This window comes from Octopus sinensis, linkage group LG2 (genome assembly GCF_006345805.1).
Source record: "Octopus sinensis linkage group LG2, ASM634580v1, whole genome shotgun sequence".
NCBI classification, from domain to species: Eukaryota; Metazoa; Mollusca; class Cephalopoda; order Octopoda; family Octopodidae; genus Octopus; species Octopus sinensis.
Genome location: NC_042998.1, coordinates 146,060,117 through 146,081,613, shown reverse-complemented (window position 1 = coordinate 146,081,613; position 21,497 = coordinate 146,060,117). Strand labels below are relative to the sequence as shown.

At 33.1% G+C, this 21,497-nt stretch overlaps 1 protein-coding gene across 13 annotated transcripts in view; it reads right to left on the bottom strand.

Moving 5' to 3' along the window:
- Nucleotides 1-503: 503 nt before the first annotated feature.
- The window catches only part of LOC115231432 (calcium uptake protein 1, mitochondrial), a 48,019-nt gene continuing 27,025 nt past the window's right edge, over nt 504-21,497 (bottom strand). For 3 of the 13 annotated variants that reach the window (XM_036500070.1, XM_036500077.1, XM_036500078.1), the window contains 9 exons: nt 20,922-20,939; nt 12,645-12,677; nt 9,018-9,129; nt 7,221-7,303; nt 5,850-6,044; nt 4,511-4,660; nt 3,796-3,904; nt 1,122-1,211; nt 538-868 (listed from right to left, as the gene is read on the bottom strand). In XM_036500070.1, the coding sequence (XP_036355963.1) occupies nt 717-868; nt 1,122-1,211; nt 3,796-3,904; nt 4,511-4,660; nt 5,850-6,044; nt 7,221-7,303; nt 9,018-9,129; nt 12,645-12,677; nt 20,922-20,939 (942 nt within the window). In that variant the 3' untranslated portion in view covers nt 538-716. Of the gene's footprint in view, nt 869-1,121; nt 1,212-3,795; nt 3,905-4,510; nt 4,661-5,849; nt 6,045-7,220; nt 7,304-9,017; nt 9,130-12,644; nt 12,678-20,921; nt 20,940-21,497 lie in introns of all 13 variants that reach the window. The other 10 variants (XM_029801456.2, XM_029801463.2, XM_029801471.2 and 7 more) reach the window with 4 other exon arrangements.

The window sequence follows — 21,497 nt, the reverse complement described above, 5'->3', positions numbered from 1 at the left end:
TAGGATTTTTATGACCTGGAAAATTATTACCAGGGCAAAAGCTTCATCTTATGCTGGATAGCAGTTGTATGTCCTGAGATGAAGATCCAGAAGTTTTATGCAGGTTCTCTTATGATATCACAAGTTGGTGTTAAGTCCCAAAGAAAGTATATCCAGATGACTGCACCCAGTAATTGAAACGTGATCCTTTACTTATTACAAGGTTGCTTTGCTTCTTTTACTTGTTTCAGTCGAGCAAATCGACCCCGGGACTTGTTCTTTTTGCCGAACTGCTAAGTGACGGCGACGTAAACACACCAGCATCGGTTGTCAAGCAATGCTAGTGGGGGACAGACACAAACATACATATGACAGGCTTCTTTCAGTTTCCGTCTACCAAATCCACTCACAAGGCATTAGTTGGCTCGGGGCTATAGCAGAAGACACCATGTGGTTGGTTAGCAAGCTACTTACCACACGCTGCTCCTAATATAGACATATTAATTATAAATGAAATCATTCTAGTTTGTAAAAAGTTTTTATTTAAACAATAGCATTTTCAAACAAGTTAACATATTTCAACTTAATATTATTTACAAAGTAAATGCAAGAAGATATGCAGTTGTTAGTGATGTTTTAGGACTGTAAGGTGAAATAATAGATATTAGGATTATAAACTTATATAAAGTTTTAGCTGAAAAACAAAATTAGCATTAAATGTGTTAAGTGTAAAAAGACTAATCAAACATGCTTGTAGTTTGATATACTGCACATTTCATCATTGCGTTTATCAATTTTACAAAACCTGTGTCTTTAGGTTTCTCTAACCCTCGCATTACTCGTTGCTTCATAACGTGCACAAATTCTTTGTTGCTGAGTTGACCATCATCTATAATTAAAAAAAAATAAATTCATATAGAAATATGTAAAAGCTTTGTCTCGTGGCATTTCTTAAAATATGGACTTAATGCATCATTTGGATTTAAACTGGCCAAGACATTCCAGCCTCACACCTCTCCTAAGGATGCCATTATAAAAAATGGTCATTGAAATCTTGAAGCTATGAGCATTCTGATTAAATATGTGAATATTACATTTGACAAAGTAATCTGAATTCTAAAGAGTACCCGAACAAAACTTACTGTTTTCATCAAATATAGTGAAAACTAAATCCACAAGATGATCTGTTAGTTGGACATTAGCCACTGTCTTGGCAACATGTTTCAAGGTTTCTGAAAAAAAAGAATGAAATACGAAGGATTAGATTTATTCATCAGTACATAAAAATGTGATATATTAGTTCTTTGTTTACTTTCTGGCAGTAAAGTAACTATTATGTTTTGGTAAAAATTTCTGAGGGGTGGGGGACTTTTGAGAAAAGTAGTTGCCTTTTTTTATTTAACCCGGCCGTGAGAACCTGTTATTTAAATGTGAATTTGAACCAAAATCTTGTTGGTACATTCGTTAAAACATGCGATTTCACTTTGTAAATAGTTGGCTTATAGTATCTGACATTGCTTGACATGATATCTCAACTTTGAATTTTGGGAGATTTTTTTCGGCATCGATAGGAGTTTCATGTTATCAAGCATTGATTCCGAATTTAAAGCTTTTCAAACGGAAAATAGGGAGATATCGAGAAAAAGAATGCATGAGGTCTTAAAGCACGTGGTGTACAAAATAGGATTTTTTTTATCCGAAAATGAAAGCGATTCTGAAGAAATAAATCGGCGACAGCGAAGACGATTTTACATAGGAATGAAGTAAAAAAAACTTTAAAAATGTTTTTATTAGCAATTTTTCTGAGGAGATAAAGTTTATCTATAGTCTTTCTTAGGAAGTGAAACCATTAGACTTTTATTTTTTTTCAGTATGCTAGTTTGAAGAGATCACTTCGAAGACAAATTTATGCAGATTGTAAACAAACACAAAATGGGGGTTCAAATTTTGGAAAATTTGTGAAGCAAACACTGGGTACTGTTGTGGATTTAGTTTTTATACAGGGAAACTGTTAGTCAGCATGGCTTGGGGAATGATGTGGTCTGGATTTATCACTTCCATACCATAACCAGGGCCGATTTCTTTAGTTCGGTCAAACTTGCGGTGGATTCTAGTATTCCACCTTTATGGTACAACTGATAATCTAGTGATGTGCACAATTCTTCTTTTTCAAAATTTTGTTGCATACCCATTTGAATATTAGCTGATGATTCATTTTCTATGGTGATGTTTAAACAAAATTTTAATATTTTTACCTTTTGCTCAATTTACCTGTAATTAAAGTCACTTTGAGACAAAAGTTATGCAATAGAATTGATTAAGAACCCTTTCTTTAATTATGTTCCAAATATCACAATATGTTGATAAGTAAAAAAGTTACAGTTATTTAATGAAACAAGCCTAGATTCATGATTATTTTAGAATTTAATTGAAACTCATGAGGGGTGTATTTTGGTCAGAAATATAGTAACGAAGGGAAGTAAAGAAGTTACATTGTCCCAAACTCTTAATCTTAAGCCCCCCTGCTATGTGGGATTGGTTTCTGAAGTGGCAACATATTCATTAAATTGTTGCTTTGGATTTTTCTTTTTTTTTTCAAACACTAAAATCCTGGAATTATAAGGATTTCAGAGTGTAGGTTTAAACTTGCTTGAAAACTTGTGCAGTCAGACATCCTTGAGATAGTTTAAACCTTAGCCAAACTGAACTTGTAGGCAGCTCAAAACACAGAGTTGGTAGCTAGGCTTTGCAAAGGAGATGGATTTTGAAACTATACACACATATAATGGTTTTACTAATTAATCTCTCGCAGCCAGAGACTACTTACTAATAAACAAACAGGCAAGATTGTTAGGAAGTCAAACAAAATGTTTAACAATATTTCATTTGTCTTTCATTATTTGGGTTAATGAAGAATCAGTTACACACTGGAGTTACATCAGTTACATCAGATTACATCAACTAAGCCCCCCTTCCCCAAATTTCAGACCTTGTCCTTATAGAAGAATTCTTATTACTATGTTGTATATCGTAAATATTATACTTGTGGCAATCAGTTACGATCTTTCAAACATTTAGGTGCATGCATGGCCACAAGGTTTAGGGTTCAGTCCTGTCACATGGTACACTGGGTCATCGTGTTCTTTTACAGCTTTGGGAGTTGATTTGGTAAATCTGAAAGGCTTTATGTAACATCTGATAATTGTAAACAAGCATCACTCATATCAGTGTCCATTTCTAATCCTATGAAAATTTGATTAGGAGTAGTATTACATTGCTTGGAAATGGGTGAGGGTTGGCAACAAGGAAGGGTGTTCAGCTGTAGAAAATCTGCCTCAATGAATTCCATCTGATCCATGTAAGATTAATTATAAATGTAGAAATCCCAGATAGTATATTATGGAGAATATTTTTTAAGACATTAAATATCTAAGCCCATTGTTTTACTTAAAACTGCACAGGATTAAGTATATTTTCATATAAATCTTACCTTAATACCATTGCTCCAGTATATAAAATGTTCTTCCTTGCTCCCCATTCCTCTACACTTATTTCTCATGTTAGACTTGTTCACAATAAAATGTTGCAACTTCTGGAGCTTAGTTTCATTATCATATTCTTATCAAAATATACTGCCTTTGTTTCAGATTCTGAGATGAGCACAGAATTTAGTTAAGTTGGTGTTTGAAACGTAAATTTATGCATAAGTTTTTATGGAAGGTTTTAATTCAGATTACTTTAAAATGGGGAGTTTGTATCATAACAACCTGGTACCTGAAGTCAGTATATCAAAAGGGTAATGAAACAAAAACTTACCTTTGTCAATTGAAACACCAGCAAGGTGGTAGAAGCTTAGAGCTGTATCAACATCATTGATGCTTTTCAGAAACTTCCAAAAGTCAATGTATTCATTTAAGGTAATACCCTGAAATGATCCAAATGATTATTTTTAATTTAGACACAGCAATTTTAAGGGGAGAATGGTTTAGTAAATACCATTGATTCCAGTACTTGATTAGTACTTTTATTTCATTCCCAACCTTCATTGGCAGGATTTGAACTCTAAATATAAGGAACCAAATGAAATATTGCAGGATATTTTGGCAACTCAACACCTTCAATGATCCAAATATTAATAGCTGTGAATAAATTTGATCTACTTTGAGAAAATGCCAAAGTGTGTATATGCAGGAACGGCTATATGGTAAAGAAGCTCACTTAGCAACTACATGGTTTTGGGCTCAGTTCCTAGGCAAGTGTTGTGGGTCAACCAAAGCCTTGTGAGTAGATTTTGTAGACGGAAACTGAAAGATGCCTCTCATGTGCACACATGTTTATGTTGTCTTGTCTTGACATTGTGTGACAGTTGTAAATGAGTCACTCATCCAAACAGTCTCGTTCATTTCTAATATTCTGTGAACAAGTCTGATCTTGGAAGCAAGTGAAGGTTGGTGACAAAAAGGAGCATGTAACCTTAAACTCCAACTCATGCACGTATGGTAAAGTGAATATTAAAATAATGATGATTTACCTTGGAGTGGTCTTTATAACTTTTCTTGACTCGTTTTAACATTCGAACCTTCTTGTTATCAGGAAGCCCAGCATAAGCTAACAAAATGGCACCAAATTCTTTTTCTTTAATTGTAGCATTGGGTCCTGGTTCAGTAACAAACCGTTCAAACTGTGGGAATATAATAAACTGTTTACTTAGACAACAGAATAATATCCTCATTTTCTAAATAACAAGAACAATCAGCATTAGATAAGAGATGTGTTCATCAGAATTCAAGCCTAGTGTCCTTTAGAGCAAGGCAAGTAACTAAATCCTGTCATTTTCTAGAATAGATGTGTTGCTTCTTAACCATATCTTTGACTTGGTCCCATTGTGCAGCACCTTGGGCAAGTGCCTTTTACAGACTCAAGTAACCAAAGCCTTGAGTGGGTTTGGCACATAAAAAATGAAAAAAGCCCCTTGTTATATATATATATAAGTATGTGTTTGTGTGCACCCTTGTCTGGATATTACATGACAGTGGCAACAAGTATCATACTCATACAAGTGATGTTACTTGGAAACAGATGAAGGTTAGCAACACAAAGGGCATCTGGGCATTGAAAATCTGCCCCATCAAATTCTAGCCAATCCTTGTAAACATGGAAAAGTGGATGTTAAACAACAATGAACAGAATAATGTAAATTCTCATTTTCTAATAAACAAAGACAATTAGCACAGGCCGGAAGGACAAAGTGCTGTTAATAATGAATTCAAAATTTACTCTGACATGCCTGGTGTCCCTGCAAATAACTAAATCTGTGATTTTCGAGAACGAATGTCTCAGTTAATCATTAAACAACAAATTTTTTCCTTGTAATTGCAGTGCCAGCTATTGATTATTGCACTAACGCTTGTGTTCCTAATATAATCTTCGTTAAACCCATGTCAACATGAAAAACTGGTATTAAAAGATGATATATGTATTTTCATTTGAGTTTTTGTGATAAATTGCTCAGCTACCAGCAGTGACATTGTGGTTATTAGCTCCACCCACCATCTACCATCAAATCATCATCTGCTAGCTTTATGCCTTTGAAGCTAAGTGCAATGTGGGATTTATTATGCAGGTTAGCAACGGGAAAAGCATCTGAATATTTAAACAATGCCCCAATAATCATGTCATCTATGCTAAGCATAGAAAAGTGTATGTAAAATCGAACAAATAACTTTCTGCAGCCCAGGGTGAAGCACAGAACTTCATGATTGCAAAAATAAGCGTTTTAAGCTATTTAGAGTTACATTTTTGTACTCAATGATTTAAAAGTGGCCACTTCCTCCCCCATGTCATCAAGGAAAGCTGGATTTCAATAATACCTCAATTTGCAAGATTTCTCTCTGTAGCTGTAACTGGAAATCAAGGAAGTTTTCAACAGTTAACTTCTTCTTGGCATCTGGACCAAAGAAGAAGGTTGACAAAGCAGAGCTGACCCCTTTGTTGACATTCCCGGTTGTTGATCTGTCCCTGTGTCGCATCCCCATACTAGTTTGATTCATTACGATCTGCTGAACCTGGAAAGAGAAGAGGAGATAGACAGAGAAGGACTACATGTGATATGAGATATGCAAACCACCACATCAAGAAATTGAATAGCAGAGAAGACAAAAGACACTGATGCAGTCCGACTAAATGAGATGTGCCATAATAGGTGTAGGCATGGCTGTGTGATTAGGTGTTTGCTTCACAATCATGTGGATTTGGGATCAGTTCCCGTGTGTGGTGTCTTTTACTATAACTGTGAATCAACCATTTGCCTTGGAGGAAATTTGGTAGATGGAAACAACTGCAGATAATACTTTGTATATCTTCCATTCCATGCTGGCTGAGTTGGATGGTTTGACAGAATCCAATGAATTGCAGGACTGCTTTGGAATGGTTTCTAATATTAGGTGCCCTTCCAAATGCCAACCACTATACAGAGTGTACTGGGTGCTATTTTTGTGACATTGGCTCTCATGGGGTTGCTGAGTAATTTGCAAGAGAAAAAAAAAGAGCCCTCAACTGCGTGAGGTTGCAGAAGAGAGGCAAGTGGATTTATGTCAGGTAGTGAAAGGTTAAAGTATGATAAAGAGACATGCTTACTATCACTTTAGTGAACTGATGATGATGTTTACATTATGACTGGTTGCTCTGCACTTTCAAGTCCATAAATAATAATAATAAAAAAAAAATCCTGACATGAAAACAGATAAGGGTTGCAACAGGAAGAGCATCCAACCTTGAAATCCCTCTTAAATATACATAGCTGTTCCAATATTGAAAAACAGACATTGCAGGAACCAATTTAAATGGCAACAAAACCATAAAAACCCTGAGGTATATCTGAGTAGCTAAGATGTTTGTTGACATGTATGTTGCTTTGGGTTCAATCCCACTGCACAGCACTTTGGCCAAAGATTAAAGAATGAAATTTGGTAGACTGAAGCTGCACAGAAATCTGTTACGGGGATTATTTTCTAACTGTAGATGGGTGAAAAATAGGGAGATGATGGAAAGTGTGAGGTTTGTAAGAGAGATGGTCAATGATAGAAATAGATAGGGATATAGTGGACGAAGTCAAGCAATATAACACCAAGATGAGGCAAAATATAGTTGTGAATATGTTGTCAACTAAAGTGAAATGTTATAAAAGGAATGTTAACAAAAATAAATAAACAGATAAAGATTTAAAATTAAAAAAAGAAAACCTTTTCAAATTCTTCAGCATCAACATTACCATCACCGTTTAAATCAAACATTTGGAAAGCAATTTCAAAATTTCGTTGAGGTGCTGAAAAGATATTAGAAATTTTTGATTCAGGATGTGTGTGTGTGGGTATAAAATATTAAATTATTAACTAAAGGATTGCAAATTCATATCCCTCTATATGATATTTTGGAATTATTTTTCTCACTCAAAATATACAACATACACTGACCAACAAGCTACAACTTTTCCTAGTTTCTTCTATGCCACTATAACAGTTTATGTAGCTGTATACCACTCTAGCTAACAAGGGGATAAAAGAATCATTAATGAAATTTCATGAGCAACATTTTAACACAGCTGGGCTTATTAAAGTAATTCATATTATTGGAAATTTTGATTTGGCAGTGTTTTCATGATAACACACTTCAATAGTCTAACACAACCAGTACATTAGACGAGTGTTTGTTGTAATGTTAACATTACAGTTGTTATTTGTTAGAGATGAAATGTTTTAACTCTGCTTTATCAAAGACACGTATTGAGTGGAAATTATTATGAGAGAAACTGTATTAGTCAGGATAAGTAAAGTTACTGAGTCAAAATAGACAAAGGAGTGAGTACAGTGGGCAACAAATATAAAACATAGTCAGCAATTATATATGTACAGGAGTTAAGTAGAATTTCTGGTTGTAGCTATTGAGCATATGTTAAAGGATGAGATCAAAGCTGATTTTATTACAGATCAAGGCAAATATAAGCAAATAATAGATTATCAAACTTATCTCATGTATAGACACATGAGGTTTGTCTTGAAAGTGGGAATAACTTTTCCATTAATAGAAATAGGTTGTTCAACTTGCACATACTGGTAGAGTAACTTTTCTTCCTGTTCGTCTTCATTGCATGCTAATAATGTGAGCATACACAATACGCTGTCAAGTTTTTGATGAAGAAGGGGTACAGGTTGTTTGGCATATGTAGAAGGCAATGTGCACAGTTTGAAGACAATCCATGCATTGGAAGACCATCAACTGTGATTGCCAGCAAATGGACAAACTGATTGGTGTGGCAGATGAGTCACAATCTGTTTACTGGACTCTGGTCACAATAGAAGACTCTGGGTATCAAAAGGTATATGCAAACTGAGTAACTTGGCAGATGGCATTTGATTTGAAGAAGAGAAAGGTGGGAGTCTGCTCTGAACTACTAGAATTGTCTGAAGCCAATAAGGATAGTTTTTTAAAATTTATTTTCCTGACCTGGTGACAATGAAAAAGGGCTATATCTTCATGATCAAGAAATAAAGGCTCAGTCTAGGGAATGGTATTCCATCTTTTCTCCAAGGCTGATGTTCAGGAGATAGCAACCAGCTCAGAAAATCATGGAGACTGTTTGTTGGAATGACAAGGGCATTGTTCTCTTTTATTTTTGTGGAATATAGCTGTACTGTGAGCAGTAAGTGATACATCAAGATAAACTAAGAGAGGTGATTCAGAGTAAGAGACAGAACAAGTATCTGAAAACAATCCCCATTTGTCAGGAAAATGTGCGAGAGCACACAACTTTGGTCACAGAGAAGGCAATGGGCAGGTATATAGCATGTACAGCCTGGATCTGGTGTCCTCCAACTTCCACCTGTTTGACCCATTGAAAGATAGTCTTTAGGGACAATGATTTTATGACAGAAAAAAAAAAAAAAAAATAAAGTAAAGGCTCAAACAAACAACCAGACTATGAATGAGAAAAAAAATGATTATGATATAAAATATGAAGTGAAGGAAATGGATCAAGTTACTTGATAGTACAGTCAGCAACAGGATGTAATCAGAGAAGGAGATTAGTCCACTTTGTCCAAGTTTATAAAATATGCTGTGTTCACCAAGTTCTAGTTCCGGATAATCCTCATGCTATAATAATAATAATAAAAACAAAATAATTGAATTTAATTCAGCTCCACTAATACAACATTTACAAAAACATAAACCATCATCACTTAATAAATAAAACATTTATAACAACATTTTTTTTCCTCATTAATTAATTAATTTATTTGACTTCCTCTCATTCAGATTTAAATTATTGATCCAGTAACATTATTGAATTATAAAATAGGATTTATAAAGGGATTATAGTAAAGTGATTACACAAGTCTTGATAGAAAGTTCATATGTTTAAAAATATTGAGGTAAAGAAGATTTGAAGAATAGCTTTCAGTTTACAGAAGTCAATTTTTAATTCAAACTAAATATCGTAAATGAAAATTAAGTGTTAATTTTTAAAAGATATGACAGCAACAATGCTCTAAAGATTTAAGAATAACAAGAAATATATTATAATAAATAATAATGGTTTCAATTTTTGGCACATGGCCAGTAATTTTAAGGGTAAGGGTCAGTTGTTTACACTAAGCTTAGTACTCAACTAGCATTTAATTTATGACCTTGGTGGGATTTGAACTTAGAATGTTAAGCGCCAGAAGAAAAGCTACTAAGCATTTTGTCCAATGTGCTAACAATTCTGACAGCTCGATGTCTTTAATGATTTCAAATTATAGTACAAAGCCAACAATTTTAGGAGGATGGGGATTAGTCAATTTCATTGACCCCAGTGTTCAACTGGTACTTATTTTATCAACCCAGAAAGGATGAAAGGCAAAGTTGACCTTGGTGAAATTTGAACTGAACATATAAATTGTGCCAGCTTGCTACTTTAATAATAATAATACACAATTAGAACAGCATGGTATGTAAAAAAAAAAAACACAGATTGACTTTATATCTTTTTCGGGTTCAAAATAAGACAATAATAATGAAAATTGAAAAATACATGGAAATTCAAAAATTCACAACTGGTCTGTTCTGCATTCTTTCCTAGATATATTGTTGAAATAATATTCGATAAACAAAGTTAATCTGTGTTTTATTACATACTGCACTCTTCTAATTGCGGATTTACCTTCATGAAGATTCACAATAGTCTTCATAAATTAATAATGATAAAGGAACACTGCCTGAAATTTTGGGGAGAGAGGTTATTTGCTTACATCAACCTCTATTTAACTGGTACTTTATTTTATGAAAGGCAAGTTTGATCCCTGTAGCATTTGAATTAAGAACATATTGACATGCTAACAATTTTGCCAGTCTACTGCCTTAATAATATACTACATTTCATTGATACCAAAATACATTTAACAATCAATTACACTAGAATGAAATCAAGATACAGAATAGATTTACAATTCCTACTTTATCTAGAAAATTTAGACTTATCTCTACTGAAACAAGTGTGACTGGCTTTGAATAGTTAAAGAACAATGAATGACTATGGTTGTCAGTAATATGACATTGGCAGTTGGTAATATCAACATACTTTCCTGAGTTCCCCTTAAACAAGGTAAAAAGACTGGAATATTTCTGTTTTATTTTGTTTGTTCATTTAATAATAACCTCAGTTGTAAATCCTGGCATATTATTTCCACTTACTTTATACACACTCAATATTATTCCAACAGAAAAGCATAAGAAAAGAACAGAAATTAAGTTCAGTATTTTAGTGATTAGTAATGATTATTATTTGAAAAGTACTTTGGTTTAATTCAGTATTGTAATGAAGGGCAATTGTTTTTTTTATTGGAAGAATATTGGAATAAGTGCTTCCATTTGAAGTAAGAGTTCCTTGAAAAGTTCTATAACATCTAAAGTGTCTTTGCCTCTAACCTTTCCTTGTCTTTGTAACACCAAGACTTTACAGCATTTTTAGTTTAGAGGTAGTGTATGTGTGTGTGCATGTATATCATCAATATTTAATGTCTTTCATGCTGACATGTTCCTGTCCCTCCACCATACTCTAACCTCTCAATATCTAGCTTAAAGTCACCTCCCTCAGTTGAGGAGTCTTGTCTTACTAGTTTCCTAGGGCTGGTGTTACACAGATACACAAAATTACCCAGTACACTTTGTAAAGTAGTTGGCATTAGGAAGAGCATCCAGCCATGGAAACCATGTTAAAACAAACAGTAGAGCTTGGCATAGCTGACTCATCAGTTACTGTTGAACTGTCCAACCCCGTGTCAGCGTGGAAAACAGATGTGAGATGATGATATATTTGAAGCATTCTTGAAATCATGCATGAAGACAGGTAAAATGGTGAGTGGATAAAAGTGAAGAGAGATGTGACAGAGAGAAAAATTAATCATGTGAAGAAATTTTAGTTGGGGTGGAGGTCTGGTCTGACAAATGTGTTCTGACAATGTAACTTTTTTTTTTAAATTGCAAAGCTAAACACACAAAATTTCAAGGAATTCACACTTGTTTTCTCAGCCAAACAAACAGACATATTTTGCTCACAAAGTATTACCTGTTTAGATAAGAAAAATACATTAAATATTATCAAATTTTATGGTTGATGTACAAAGAATTCTTTCAAAGATACTGCACTATGATATATGTCAGGAATAATTAGATTACACCTAGTGATTGCGTGTGATTAAGAGTACTTAAAAAATACTACAATGGTGTTTCATCTTCTAATCAAAAGTGAATGTAATACTTTAGGGTAGAGAATTATTATGGAAATGAGTGAAGTGCCTGTTTTAAATTGAAGAACCTGGACAAAAACTTACCTATTTCACAAACACACCTATACATATAACTATTTGCCCAAATAAAGATAAACATAAGTCTATACACAAATATTCATAATGTATACATTGCATGCATACACATATACATACATGTATACAGGCTATACATACACACACATATGCTGTCTTGCACATATATTCCAACATTATTCCTGTTACATAATATAATTTATGGGTAAATATATTTGCAACATTTTATGTTTTAATTAGTGAACAACAGTGAAAATATCAACAGTTATAATTAATGTAAAACTTACTTAAATAGGTGCTGTTGCTGTTAATTATAGTTTACTAGTTTTAATTAAAACGATATTGTTTAATGAAAACCTGTATCTTCTGTAACCTGAATCTTGATATTAAAAAACATCGTTTTCCAACAGAATTTAGAAAAATTATTATGAATCACTCAGAAAAATACAACAAAAATTATAAACAAGTTTAAAAAAAATTGTAAATGACACACTGAAATTAAAAAAAAAATAAATATATATATATATATATATATATACACACATATATATATATATATATATATGAAATATTGTTTTATTGTTTGTTAAAACTCACAGTGCTAATAGTTGAATTGGAAAGAGAAAAGTAGAATTAATTATACAAAGAAAATGTATTTTACGGGTCTTAATAAACAATGTAATTAAGTGTCACTCCAATGGTTTAAAAGTTATAAGCTGCTGACAAGAAAAAAATTAAGGAATTTTTTTATTGTGAAAATCACTTTGTTTTCTGTTGGTAACAACATGCAATCAAATGAAACAATACCTCGAGCCCTTCCACAAGTTCTGTAGACATATCCTGAACACAAAAGAAAATTTCACATTATGGAAAATACTAGTATTTTCAATATTGTTATTCCCACCCACCTAACAAACATTAAAAGAAAACTGTTTACATTTAGGCTACAGCTGTACCTTTTCCTTTTTGTTGTTGTTGTTGTTGTTAACCCTTTTGATACCAACCTGTCTGAAACCACCCCTGGTTCTACGATAATCCTTCCTGTTTAAAATTACCCAAATTAAAACACTCCACCAAACTTTCAGGTTAATTAATGCTTCAAATACTAGCTTAACCCTTTTGATACCAACCTGCCCAAAACAGCTTCTGGTTCTATGATAAAAACTTCCTGTTTTGAAGTGATCTAAATTAAAACCTATCAAATTTCAATTTATGTTCCAAACCCCAGTCAAAGTCAAATTCTTCACTATGGTAACAAAAGGGTTATCATGACAAAGATATTTTATTAAATTCTTCACGGTTTTCAAAATTAATTGAAACAAAAGTAGTATATTTCAATAGAAATATGGTAAACAAAAGGGGAAGATAGTTTATATGAAGTGCTCAATGGAAGAAAAGAAAGAAATTTTTGCTCTTCACATCATATCTTACTTTCTGTAAAACTCAGGTGAAATGTCTGGAATAAAGAAAAATGGAAGGAAAAATGAAGAGATTTGGCGGTGTGATAGGAACTACATTGACAGATGCATATATTCCATTTAGATTAATTAGCTTACCAGCCAAATGTTACTAATTGCACTAACATCATAAGCCTACAACAGAAATAAATGAAAGTCAATACAGTTTTTGGATTCATTTTATTTTACTACGAAACTCAAATTTACACATGCCAAGGGTAACTTAAAGAAAAATATTCATAAATTCATCAACGATTATTGACTATTTACAGCAATCCTGATACGATTATTTCTTTACAGAAGAATGCACAAAACTGTATACACTAGACAGTAACTATTTTTCATCATAGAACAAGACACAAACCTTTATATATCTCAATTACAGTGTGGAAGACACGTTAGCCATTTGAAAAAAAACATAAAATCTGTTAACTTCACTTAAACCTTTATTTTTTGGCATAAAATTTTTTACTCACAGTATCTCTGAGTCACTGACACAGTTCTACTTGAACTGGTTTAAAACAAGGCTGTTGTCCAGTATATATAGGCCACAGGGTTTTTAATATTTTTTTTTCATCCATAAAGGTTAGTAATTCTGGTTATTATCACCAACAACCTGTTGTGGGTCAGTTTATTTGGTCAGAACAATTGACCTGTATAAATATGTTGGCCAATAACCTTGTTTTAAACCAGTTCAAGTAGAACTGTGTTGGTGACCAGGTTGCAGACAGTGCGATGAAATTTTTTTACACAAAATAATAAAGGATTAAAAGAAGTCAGTAGTTTTTTAGTGTTTGAATGGTACATACGTATCTTCCATGCTGTAATTGTTTTAGTTTCAACACACTCAGATCATATCACTTGCCAGATAAGTACATCTCTGATTATATATATATATATATATATATATATACACACACACACACAAAAGCAAAACTATATTCTAAACTTTTGTTTTTAAAGCCATGCATTTTAAGAGCACTGATCTTACTTTATATTTCATATACTCTATATCTAGTGGATACCATGCTTGACAGCTTCTCTTCCAAGAACTGTTTCATAGAGATGAAGCTTCTATATTTATGTCAAGATAAAATATCCTTTTCTATTATATATAAATATATATATATGCACAATTATTTCTAGTTGACTATGTGAAGCATAGTAATATAACTAATGTTTAGTCTAAATGATTAAGTCAAATAATGAAATAGCCTAATCCACCCATCCTTTACAAACCCTTCTGTTTGTGTTCATAAATACAATATGTATTCCATGAATTTCTGAAGTAGTGCCATTAAGTAAAGTTTAACCTTTTTATAGTGACAGCATGCTAGTTGCATTGTATCCTCGATATCTTGTTCTTATTTATGACAGGGTCAATAATTTTAAAAAAATGTTTTTTATAACAAAAGATATTGCCCAAACCAGTTTTAGCAAAATTCAAAAAAATGAAGTTATTTCTATTGATTTTGAGAAAGGATTTTATAGCCAGATGATTTTCAAGTAAAGGATCTTTATATTCCACAGATCTTTGAAAGTGCTTAAATGGCAACAAGCAAAATATCTGCATTCATGCTCATTCACACACATGGCCTGGTGCTATAACAGAAAATATCTACCAAAAGTGCTGTGTAGTGGAACTGAACCTGAGACTACACGGTTGGGAAGCAAGCCTCTTAACCATACAGTAACTGTTGATAAATATACACAAAGAGACTACTATTCCTAGAAAGAAAATGGATATATTTCAGCGACAAATACTTGTATCATCATCATTTTATTGTCCATTTTGTCAAGTTGGCCTGAGATAGTTGATCCTATTTTATAGCATATTGCCACTTGTTTTAATCCATTGTCATTTCATATATAAGGCTCAACATCCTGATATTTGACTTAGCCCTTTCGTTACTGTATTTCTTTCAATTACTTTAAATACAACAAAGAATTTAGTAAAATAACTTAGTTATCATTTAGCTAGTGTTAGGAACATAAATTGTGACTAAGGTTTGGTGGAAGATTTTAATTCAAAACTTATGAAAACAAGACATTTGTATTCAGAGCCAGAGCTGGTTTAAGCTGGGTTGGTAATGAAAGGGTTAAACACTTTTGCTTGAACTTCTTCATTGACAACCCAAGTCCACATCAGTATAGTTTCCATCAATGTGTACCTATGAAATCCAGCCATATTCATATTTTACATGTGCTCTGATTTTCATACAAGTTAACCATACACATCTAACAAGACCTAGTCTTTCACATCTATATTCAAAACCATTACCATGCTACATCACACTTATACAATCTGCCTTTTTTAGGGAGATACAAATACCAACACAACATATTTCCTTAACAGAATCTCAGTAAAGTTAACTTTAACACAGTTTGCTGTGGAACAAAGCTAATTTAAATGTGATAGCTGGCACAGGTGTAACATCGTCATTATTGTTTTAATGTTCACTTTTCCATGCTTGCATGAGTAAGAGAGAATTGGTTGAGGTATATTTTCTATGGCTGGATATGCTTCTTGATGCCAACCCTTACTTGCTTTCTGGAAGATTGGAAATAAATTACACTGACTGTATGTCAGTCATGCCCATTCACAACTATCAAGTGATGTCAAGACGAGGCGGCACAAACACACATATACATGATGGGTTTCTTTCAGTTTTCTTCTAATAAGTTTACTCAGCTCATGGATATAGCAGAAGCCACTCACTCAGAAACTAAAATGGTACACAATGGGACTGAACCCTAAATCATGTTGGAAAGCAAAAAACTTATTAACCACACATCATTGCCTACCTTGTTATTTGCAGCATAGTTAACTGAGGTAACCAGAGTAGGCAACAGAATAATTAAATTCAAAGTTGTTATAGGCAACATGATATCTTTATTTCTATTTATGATGTTCCATACATAAGATTAATGGATGAAAGAAATAAACTGATTCCAAGATAATATCCACATTTTAATATCCACTTTTCTAGGTTTGTACTGGTTAGATGGAGTTTATCGAAGCAAGTTTTCTACAGCTGGATGCCCTTCCTGTCACCAACCCTCACCTATTTCCAAGCAAGGTAATATTTCCTTATGACCAGACATGTTTTTGCAGAATATTGGAAATGAATAACATTGTTTGTATGACAGTGACAGACAGACACTCACACACACACTTGATGGGCTTCTTTCAGTTTCCATCCATGAAACTCACTCACAAGGCTTTGGTCAGCCTGGAGTTATAATAGAAAACACTTGCTCATGCTGCCATGTAGTGCAGCTGAATTCAAAACCACATGGTTTGAAAGTAAGCTTGTCAACCACATTGTATAAAGATATAAACATAGCTGGGGATTTAGAGGATTATGGCAGAAAACAGGATGGATATGTTGGTTTACAAAGGAGGAAATATCCCAAGAGAAAAAGAAAAAACAACAACTTGTAAATATTCTACAGCTTCAATGTTTTTACCATTAAAAATAGGAAGTTAGAAAACTAGCCAACCAATTGGTCATTATCTATAGAAGTGGACACAAGAAGTAAATCAATGTTTTGTCTTCCCTACAGCAAGAGATAGGGAAATAACTGAATATCAAAGTCTGATGAAGAAGGTACCCCTCACAAACACATGGATTTATGGTTGACAAACTCAGGTTGAAGAAGTTTGAATAACAAGAACAGTGGTAGGTTTAGAAATTAGTAGAGTTGTTGTTGTTGGTGGTGGAGTAGAATATGGAAGCACAAATTCCATGTTTCATGATGCAACTGCAAGAGAACTGCTTAGTTAAGGACCAAACAACTTTACTTTTCATTTGTTGACCTGAAAAATGTATTTGATATCTCTGCATTGTTAGATGCTATGCATGAGAATACAAGAAGTAATATCAGGATTCACAGTGAATTTCATAAGAAATTTAGTATACAGGTTGGTTTTAACAGGTCTCTCTCTCTCCATATATATATACACATACACACACAGACCACATCTGATTACAACTTAGGCGTTTGGTCCTACATATACTTGATATTTGAAAGATTCTACAATAAGAGTTGCTGTGAAATGTGGAAGAGAAGTTTAAAGAGCAAAGCACTGGTTAGTAATGCACAGAATAAGAAATCTAGTACAAAAAATTTTTTAAACTTTTTCTTATTGAAAGCATAAGCCTTTGGAAGCTGTACGTGTGAGTATGATGTTACATGATAATAGTATATAGATGTTATGGAGAGAAAGTGTTTGGTACTCAGAGACGAATCAAATAAATGTGTGATATAATGGATGTGCAGTGTTAATGTAGAGGGTCTTTCTAATGGAGCTAATAATTTGGGGCTGCACAGAGACATGGCTGGAATGACCATAAGTATTATTGAAGTCCTCATTCATCTTTGGCAGCAGCAAAACACATGCCATCATCATTTGGTAGATGGAAGCTGAAAGAAGCCCATCAGACCATCTTCAAGCACTAGACAGAAGATTTTTTTTAATGTAACAATGTAAATATTTTACTTTATTTCATTTCTTTGGAAAATTTGAAAAATTTCTGTATATCTTTGTAAATAAACTAAGGAACAATTTCTTCATTTCTTCTAACCTTATTATTATTCCTACCAGTATACTGTCCTGTTCACTACCAAACATAGATAGAGGAAGGTATGTGTAAGTATGTTTGTACATGTAGGTATGCAAGTGTGTTTGTGTCTCCTTGCTTTGACATTGTGTGGTAGTTATAAGTGAATGACACTGTAACATAAGCAGTGTCATTCATTTCCAATATTCTGTGAAGAACATGTCTGGCTATGCCTGGAAACAGGAAGGGAATCTGGCTGTAGAAAACTATGCTCCAATAAACTCCATCTGACCCATGCAAGCAGGGAAAAGTTGACATTAAAACAATGATTATGATAAACAGAATGATTCAAAAATCTATTTAGTGTATATTTGTGTGTGTATATATATAGATATATATATATACTAGCTAACAAACAAGATCAGTTGAATGTTATAACTTTATTCTCTTTTGCTAATCCCTCCTCAAATATGTATTAACTGTAATAAAACTACTTTAGTTTTTTTAACCCATGGATATGAAGTTTAAGTCTTGTGGCAGCCACTGTGTTGTCTCCAAGTCCATCTTCTTTACAAATTGAGTGCTTAGCACCCAAATAATTGGAAATATACTTGTTCTTCACTTTATTCACTATATCCACACTAACCCATACCAGTTTCACATCAATCTTTATCCTTTTCTTGCCATCCCAGTTGTTTCTGCTCCCATTACCCACGTTGACTAATCATTTAGAATCCTCTCCTTGGCATGTTTTTTTCCATTTCCATACCCCAGACTTCAATCTGTGTGTCATCCTTACCAATTTTATTATCCTTCAGGTGGGGTCACAAACATCATGGACACTCCCTCACCTCTTTCTTATTTTGAGTGGAAGCAAAAATTATTCTTCCACTCATTCTGACACAAGAAACTGGAAATAGATTTGTCCAGCAATTTAATTTTAGGTCTTTGTGGCCTAAAACAAAACCTTCCAAATCATTTTAGCTCTATATCTCATTTCCAAAGCTCACTACCTGATAGCAATGGCTAAAAGAGGGTAACAAGAAACTCACTGTCTCCAAAAAGACTTGAATATTTAAAGACAAAAATGAATAATTGCTGCTGTGAATTTTTATCGATTTTTTCTGAATTCCTACAAAAGGATAACTTTCATGAGGGTGGCAGAAGGGAATACTCTCATTTTTTGTGACGACTGACAAATATATATGTATGCATATATATATATATATATGAATGATATCAACAGTTTTTAGAAGAATAAAGCTGTATAACATACATCTAAATTATAAGTCTCACTGATATGATAACCTCTCTCAAGCTAAAAATTATTTATTTCTATTCAATTTTTATCCTGTCAGTGAAATAAATTTAAACAGAACAGTTTTTGTGCATACTACATAAATACTGAACACAGTCGTGTGTGCACATAAACACCTATAAATATCTGTATACCATTATCATCATAATCATTTATTGTCCCTTTTTCCATGTTGGCATGAATTAGACGGTTTGACAGGAGCTGGCAAGCTACGGAACGGCAATAAGCTCTACTGTCTGCTTTGGCATAGTTATTATGGCTGGATGCCCTTCCCAAAACAAGCTCTATTCATTTTTCCATGCTAGCATGGGTTAAAATGAATATATAATTTTTATATATTATTGAGGCATTGTTTTACAGTCAGGAATGTTTCTGCTACAAATCCTTACCTGTTTTTTGAGTAAAGGTTTTGAAAGCACAGAACCAGATGAAGTGTTGATAGGAAGTTGACAGTATGTCACTTTTGTAGCTCAGTTTTTCAGAGAAGCACAAATATAAAGAATTACACACACACACACACACACACACACACACAAGGCAAACTTTGTACAGTTTATGTGTATCAAATTCACTCACAATGCATTGGTTGACCTACGGCTACAGTAGAAGATGCTTGCTTAAGATGCTGTGCAGTGGGACTAATTTTCAAACCATGTAGTTGCAAAGCAAACCTTTTAACTAAACAGACATACCTGCCCCTATGTAAATACACATAATTTAGATATCTACAGAGGTGACCAATACTTCAAGGTGTCAAGTTTTAGGACAAAAGATTTCAATATAAATATCTTGTCCTCTTGGAAGTTGACATCCAAGACATATTCATACACATGACAACCATATTCAGTGGTGCAGAGATTTTCATTGGAAGGAAAAACAAAACAGAAATAAAACCCTAATCTGTTGTCATGTATATCAAACATCTCAAAAGAAGAAAAGAAAAATTATCTTAATATGCAAGGAACCTCATACTATAAAATTATTTAATCTCATAAATAACATACTTAGAAGCTCATTGATATAAACTTTATTTTATAGCACCTGTATGTAGTTTTGAATTTGCTCAGGTCCTCAAATAAGATGTCAGCACCTTTCATTGGACTCACATATCATCAGAAAAAATAAATTTATTGTTCCCTCCTTGTTCTTGTTTCTCTTCATTGTATGTTGCTAACCTTTCTTCCAAAACTACTTATGAGTGTACCTGATTTCAAGCTTTTCTTGCAATCATAATTTATCTTTATGCATCAATAGACCAATCTCACATATAATTTCCCTATTGAAAATTACAAACTACTAGTTTTAGTTTTTCTAACATTCTGAACTTCAAATTTCAAGAGAAACTTCCTAGTGTAGGCATATTATTCCATTGATTGCTGCATTATGCATAAAATAAGCTGAGGTAAAATGCATAATTCAGATATTTGTGAAAGAAACCAATATATTGGTTTTGTGTTGGCACAAAAGCAGTTGTATGATATAGTGTAATGTAAGGGAATAACAACTCCATCATTGATTTTAAGGTGTAATTTTGACTGGGTTGGTTTTTCTTGGAGGAGGGGGTATTTTGCTTTATTTTTAAGGCAAAGGGTTTGAAATAAACATTTTAGCTCCCATAAAAAAAAAAAAAACTAAATAAGGCAAACTGTCCATGGGATGCTTGATTTCTGGATTTTAAAAAATTTGTATTGTAAGTACTAAAGCCTTGTTTTTGTAAGCAGCTTGAGGGGGAATTTAAACTTACCTTGGATGTCCGAGGATTCTGATTAAGGAAGTAAATAAAAGTAGAAAAATACAATGAAATGACCACATAGAAAAGTACTCACACCAACCATTGTTGACAATAAAGATTTAAAAAAAATAAAAACAACAACATTTAGCAGCAGTAAAAAGAGCAAATACCAGTGAATAGCTCTTGGTGTTTCTTTCAACTTTGGATATACATTGTGTTTAGAAAGACAAAGAGAGAAACATGGAGAATAAAAACCATGCAGAATTCAATTTAAAAATATACATATATATATATATATATATATATATATATATATATAAGCAGTGAATGGTTAAATAAAACAGCTGCCAAATGATTTTACATGACAGTGGTATAGCAACAATAAAATCATAAGCATGTGTGCTTTTACAAATTCTCAGTCTCGGATATATTTTATGATACTTTTATTGGAGGGGGAAATATGCATGAATGTCACAGAGGGATAGCTATTAGTGGTTGTTTAACCCTAGATCAGTCCTGATTGTACAGACTTTTAATCAAAAATATTCTAGTCATGACCATCCCATCTTTTTCCTATATGCAACTCAG